This window comes from Chelonoidis abingdonii, chromosome 1, assembly GCF_003597395.2.
Source record: "Chelonoidis abingdonii isolate Lonesome George chromosome 1, CheloAbing_2.0, whole genome shotgun sequence".
In the NCBI taxonomy this organism is placed as follows: Eukaryota; Metazoa; Chordata; order Testudines; family Testudinidae; genus Chelonoidis; species Chelonoidis abingdonii.
In genome coordinates, this window is record NC_133769.1 from 15,510,857 (window position 1) to 15,516,856 (window position 6,000).

The 6,000-nt window shown below is 47.3% G+C and overlaps 1 protein-coding gene across 3 annotated transcripts in view; it reads left to right on the forward strand.

The window, feature by feature from the left end:
- The window catches only part of CDC123 (cell division cycle 123), an 87,167-nt gene that overhangs the window by 70,788 nt on the left and 10,379 nt on the right, over positions 1-6,000 (forward strand). For 2 of the 3 annotated variants that reach the window (XM_032798300.2, XM_075064234.1), the window contains exon 11: positions 2,444-2,572. The exons of the other annotated variant lie outside the window; for it this stretch is intronic. In XM_032798300.2, coding sequence (XP_032654191.1) covers positions 2,444-2,572 — 129 coding nt within the window. The remainder of the gene's footprint in view (positions 1-2,443; positions 2,573-6,000) is intronic. 3 annotated transcript variants of the gene reach the window in all.

Genomic DNA, 6,000 nt, shown 5'->3' on the forward strand with positions numbered 1-6,000 from the left:
GATACTAGCCAATATCTCCAGTCCCAGACATAACCCTAGGAACCACCATCTTGCATCTTGACCTTCCAAAGACACCCAACCTGACAAACTTTGCATTGGATACCACATAATCATATTATAAGGATGAACATGGGGGTGCAATGTGTTCCCCTGAGGTACAGTGTGTCACACTCTCTCTACAACTTGTATTTTCCATATTAACAAACTCTAGTTCTCTGAATGTGTTATGGTTTCAGTGCTATCATTTACCATAGTGAGCTTGTGCACTAGCCAGGGCCGACTCCAGGCACCAGCTAAGGAAGCAGGTGCTTGGGGTGGCCAATACAAAGGGGAAGCACCCCATCCGCCACTGGGGCGGCATGTCTGGGTCTTCGGGAATTTGGCGGCGGGTCCCTCAGTCCGTCTCTTCCTCTTTGAGCTGCTGCCAAAGAGGAAGAGAGGGAGTGAAGGACCCGTCGCTGAAGAATGGAGCGGCGCAATTGAGCAACCGCTGAAGTGCCGTCGATCAGCCTTTTTTTTTCCCGCCACTTGGAGTGGCAGAAAACCTGGAGCTGGCCCTGGCACTAGCTTATAGAAGCTTCATTTACTTGCAGTATGATAAGTGTCATGATATTGCAACAAGGGAGACTCATGAAAAGCTGTGTGAAACTGGGTTCCATTTCTGTCTTCCATTTTCCAGGCCAGCAGGGCCTAAGAGGGCTCCATAGGCAGCATCTTAAACTTGTAGTTGGGAGGGAGTGGGAGAGGAGGAAATTTCATGTTGCTCAGCAACATAGCTGGTGTTCGCAGCTTTAAGAGGAAATGGATGGAAGTTGTCAAGTGTACAAAGGAGACTGAGGCCTGATCTATACTTAGGTCAACATAGCTACTGCGCTTAGGTGAGTGAAAAAGCCACACTTCTGAGTGCCATAGCTATGCTAATCTGGCCCTCATTGTAGTCCCCCTCCCCGCCCATAGCTAGGTCAGTAGACAAATGTTTCCATCAACCTACTTACTGTCACTCAGGGAGGTGGAGTTGTTATAGTGATGAAGGAAACCCCTTCCATTGCATAGTCTGTGCTGACACTATGGATTACAGCAGCATATCTACAGCACCATAGCTATGCTGCTGTAGCACCCGTAGAGTAGGCTGGGTCGGAAAGGATCTTCTGGTAGTCCTAGAGAAAGAGGACCTTGATGGAGTGGAGGGAGGGAATAGAAAATTAAATATGCCATGACCTAAGCTATCGAGTCTTTTGTTTTCAAATTGCGCTGAATTATGACTCTGGTGAATAACAAGGAAAACTCCTTGGTCACTCAAATATGGTACATATAGCATTTCTTCTACTTGGTAAATCTAGGCTTGTATAGGATACCTAAATTGAGAGAATTCTTGCTACCAACTGATAAAGAGTAATGCTTCATTGCAATCTAATTTGTCTTAAATATCAGAATAGGTAAGATTTTACTGAAAAGGAAGGAAGGTCCAGTGCTTATGGTGCTAGCTTGAAACCTGAGAGATCCAGATTCAATTTCCTTCACAGACTTTCTGTGTGAGCTTGGGCAAATCATCTTAATCTTTGTGCTTTCTTTCATTCCTTATCTATACAATGGGGATAATAGTATGTCTCTACCTCACAGAGGCGTTGTGAGGATAAATACACTAAGATTGAAACACTCAGATACTGTGCTAATGGCTGCATATACATAGCTTAGATAAATGTAAGTTAGTCTTTAAATTATCTGCCAAGTGGGATAGTGGTGACAAAGATGCCTTCCAAGTGCTTGACCAGGGTTTGAGTCCCACCCAACGCAGCACCAAATTTTGGAAATAAGTGAGGGTAATTAATCATTGGGACAATTTATCAAGGGTTGTGGTGGATTCTCCATCAATGGCAATTCTAAATCAAGATTGGATGCTTTTCTAGAAGATCTGCTCTTGTTCAAACAGGAATTATTTCATGAAAGTTGTATGGCCTGTTACACAGGAGTTCAGACTAGATGGCTCCAGTGGTCCTTGGCCTTAGAATCTGTGACTCTAAATGTCTTTCAACATGAAGGATCCCAAAGCATTTTAACAATTACACAGTATTCCTGAAAAGCAGCCATCCTGCAGACTGCCACTGTATATAGCACTGTCACGAGATTGGTATGAGGAAATGAACTTTTAGAAAAAGACTTGTAGGGCAAATGCCTGTTTTAACCCAAAGTGTCAGGGGATCTCTAAGGTCTACACAGAGTAGAGAGAATCTCTGTAAAGCCTAATCTGAAAGAGCCTTCCAAAGGAAAGTGCATAGAATTTGCATCAGTTTACATGACCTGTTTGACCTCTTATGAAAACTGTCTTCTAACAGCCCATGCAGTATGTTTTTGTTTCCACACTTAAGCAGATAATAATTTTCCCTCTTATTTCACATACATTCTTATTTGTTGATATTTTATTTTCTTCATTATTGTACTGCAGAGTAAGATATGGCTAATCGATTTTAACCCCTTTGGTGAAGTAACAGACTCTCTACTGTTTACATGGGAAGAATTGACATCTGGGAAGAACTTGAAAGGTGACCACGGTGAAGGGGAGGCTATGGAACAGGTAAGGAAATATGGTAAAGAATAAGACTGCGGTGTCAGAGATATGGATTTAGATAACTCAAAAAGTGGTCTAGCCTCTGATTTTTTTCTTCGGTGTATTTAGGATGTGATCAGAAGCCTGTTAAAGTCAGTGGGTGCACTTCCATTGACTTCAGTGGGCTTTATATCAGGCCCTTACATAGTAAACTCCCTGAGAGCAGGAGCTCTCTCTCCTCTTTGTCCATACAGTGTTCAAGCTCAACAAATACATTTTTTATCTAGTTTTAAATGCAAAAATGGGGCTTCTGTTCTGCAGCCTTGACCAGATTTATAAGAAATTGTCCTAATATTTATCTTTGTTCCCTTTGTCCCATTAGTCCTTGTTATTTGCACATATTGCACCTTAAACAATTTCTTTTTACTCCTTGGTATTTACCCTTCAAATATTTGTCCTTTTTCTTTATCACTTAACCAACCTCTGCTTCTTTTCCAGTGTTTCTAATTTAATCACCCCACCTCCATAATCATGTTTGTTTTTCTGTAAGCTTCCCACCAACTTCTTGATCTTCCTTGTATGGAGGAGCTGACCCCTAACCCTAATATTGCAAATGGAGTGTGACTGGAACTGTATAAAGAGGCTCTCACCTCCCTGCTCCATGTTGCAATTCCTCTGTAAAACCAAAATTCTGGTAGTAGGAAGAAAACACTTCATTTATCAGTCCTTTGGCATTCTTCCCGTGTGACTAAAACTTAAGACTCAGTTCATCCAACATCAGTGCAACTCTTGGAAGTAGCATTTAAAATGTTCGTTCTCAAACCATAGATTTCTGGTGCTTTATGAAGCATTTGTCTGGTGATCTGTGGAGAAGTGAGTCGTCACATGGTGCTGGCCTTTCGTTCTTTTTCAAGTGACGATCCTTACTGTATTGTATTCCAAGGATTATGCGTGCACCCAGAGTGGGAGATTTTGAAAGTAGTGTCTGTTGGTCCATCCATGCACCCTGGTTCACCTTGTGCTTTTGTCTGAGGCGATAAAGGGCAGGGCAGACTGACCCGCCTCTCCAGTTCCTTCTCCACCACATGGTCTGGGTCGGAACTTCCAGTGGCCTCCTCTCTGATGCACTTTTAAATAAAATATTGTACATAGTTTGCCAGTTTTTAGACTAGTTTTTCCTGTTTATTGTAGTTTTATCATAATTTTAGTGCTTAGTTTAGATAGAGTTGGAGGGTGTTTTCTTTGACAATGCCCCCCCAAAGCCCCTGTAGCCCACATGCGGGTACCGGACTTTGCCCAGGACTTCCGGCTTCAAACTCTGAACCTTCTGCCCATGCTTCTTCTTGGACAATGACTAACACCATTGCTGCCTGTACTGCTTGAAGGAAGCTGACCTTGCATCCGAGCACAGAACTTGCCTATCTTTCTTCAGCCACAGCCGAGAAGGCCAGGCTCCCTGCCTCCAGAAACACTCCGTGAAGTTTGCCATGAGACCTCACTCAGACTCAGGCCTGGCATGGGCCGTGGGTGAACCACCGGCTGGGAGAGGCTAGCCCCTGGTCGAACCCGCCCCACCCACCCCCGAGCGCAGGGTGGGCGGCCCCCGAGGGCAGGGCAGCTGGGCAGCACGTGGCCCTAGCGCCACCCCCTCCCCCCCCGGCACTGTGTGGCATCAGCCACCTCTAAGTCCCGGCTGCCCCAGGACACTGCTTCCCTGAAGAGGAGAAGCCTGCCTGAACTGGGTCCAAGGGGGAAGGGCAGCAAGCAGGGCTTCGGGGAGGAGAATGGGCAGGGCCACGTTGGGCTCTCTTGGTAGGCACAGCCTTCCCCAGCCTATGTGACCTGCCACCCATGCAGGCTGGGGAACCCTCTCATACATCGGCCCGAATCAGCAAGGAACACAGCTTTCACTACCACGCCCAAATCCGATGGTGGCAGAACCACCCGCATGGGTGACTTAGTCAGGAGTCAAGGAACCATACCCATAAGCCTAGGCCTGTCTTCCTGAAAATCGAAGAAAGTGGATTCTGTTTCCATGAGTTTGAGCCATGGTGACGGAACACACACTAAGTCCCATAGGCACAAGATGTCCTACGAACATTGGTATCTGGCAGTTCCGAGCACTGGACCATCAGTACCATAATCACCGGCACCCCACAAGACATGGGATCCCCTTATTCTGGGCTCCCTGTCGGACGCGTTCCTCATTCCGTGGACAAGCCTCTTCTGTTATGCCTTCCCACCGTTTCCTCTCGTCCACCGAGTTCTGATGAAAGCATGCAGGGACAAAGCCTGCCTTATCCTGATCGCTCCAGCTTGGCCGAGGCAGTGTTGGTACACCATGCTGCTCGACCTGTCTCGGTCACACCCAATTCCTCTGCCACTCAACCCGGACCTGATCACGCAGGACTTCGGCAGGCTACACCACCCGGACCTGCAGTCCCTTCATCTGACTGCATGGCTCCTGGCTGGTTGAGCCAATTGGAGTTGCGTTGTTCCGCCGCAGTGCAACAAGTGCTGCTTGGAAGCAGGAAACCCTCCACGCGGTCAACATACCTTGCTAAATGGAAGCACTTCTGTCACTGGTGTATTCAGCGGGACCTTTCTCCGCAGGCCGTATCAGTCCCCACCGTCTTGGACTATTTATGGTCTCTCAAGAAATAAGGTCTAGCAATCTCTTCGCTAAGAGTACACCTTGCAGCTATTTCCACCTTCCATTCGGGGGAGGCTGGCAGTTCCGTTTTTTCCCATCCCATAGTTTCCCGATTCCTCAAGGGCTTGGAGCGACTCTGTCCCCAGGTCAGACAACCAGCCCCTACCTGAGACCTGAACCTTGTCTTATCCAGGCTCACGGAAACCCCCCTTTTGAGCCTTTAGCCACATGCTCGCTGCTGTGCCTGTCCTGGAAGACAGCATTCCTAGTTGCTGTCACTTCGGCCAGACGGGTCTCGGAACTTAAAGCTTTAACTGTGGACCCCCTGTACACGGTGTTCCATAAGGACAAGGTACAGCTGTGTCCACACCCGGCGTTCCTCCTTAAGGTCGTCTCCTCCTTTCATGTCAATCAGTATATCTTCCTGCCAGTCTTTTTCCCAAAACCGCACTCATCGCGACGGGAACAGCAGCTGCATACTCTGGATGTTCGCAGAGCTCTCGCGTTTTATATCGAGAGAACCAGACCCTTCCGACATTCACCTCAGCTATTTGTGGTGGTGGCAGAACGTATGAGGGGCATGGCAATCTCCTCCCAGAGGATTGCTTCTTGGGTGACATCCTGTATTTGGACTTGCTACGACTTGGCGCAGGTCCCGACTGGCCATCTTACTGCCCACTTTACGCGGGCTCAAGCTTCATCTGCTGCGTTTCTGGCCCATATTCCCATACAAGAAATATGCCGCGAGGCCACTTGGTCTTCCGTCCACACCTTTGCATCCCACTATGCATTGGTCCAACAG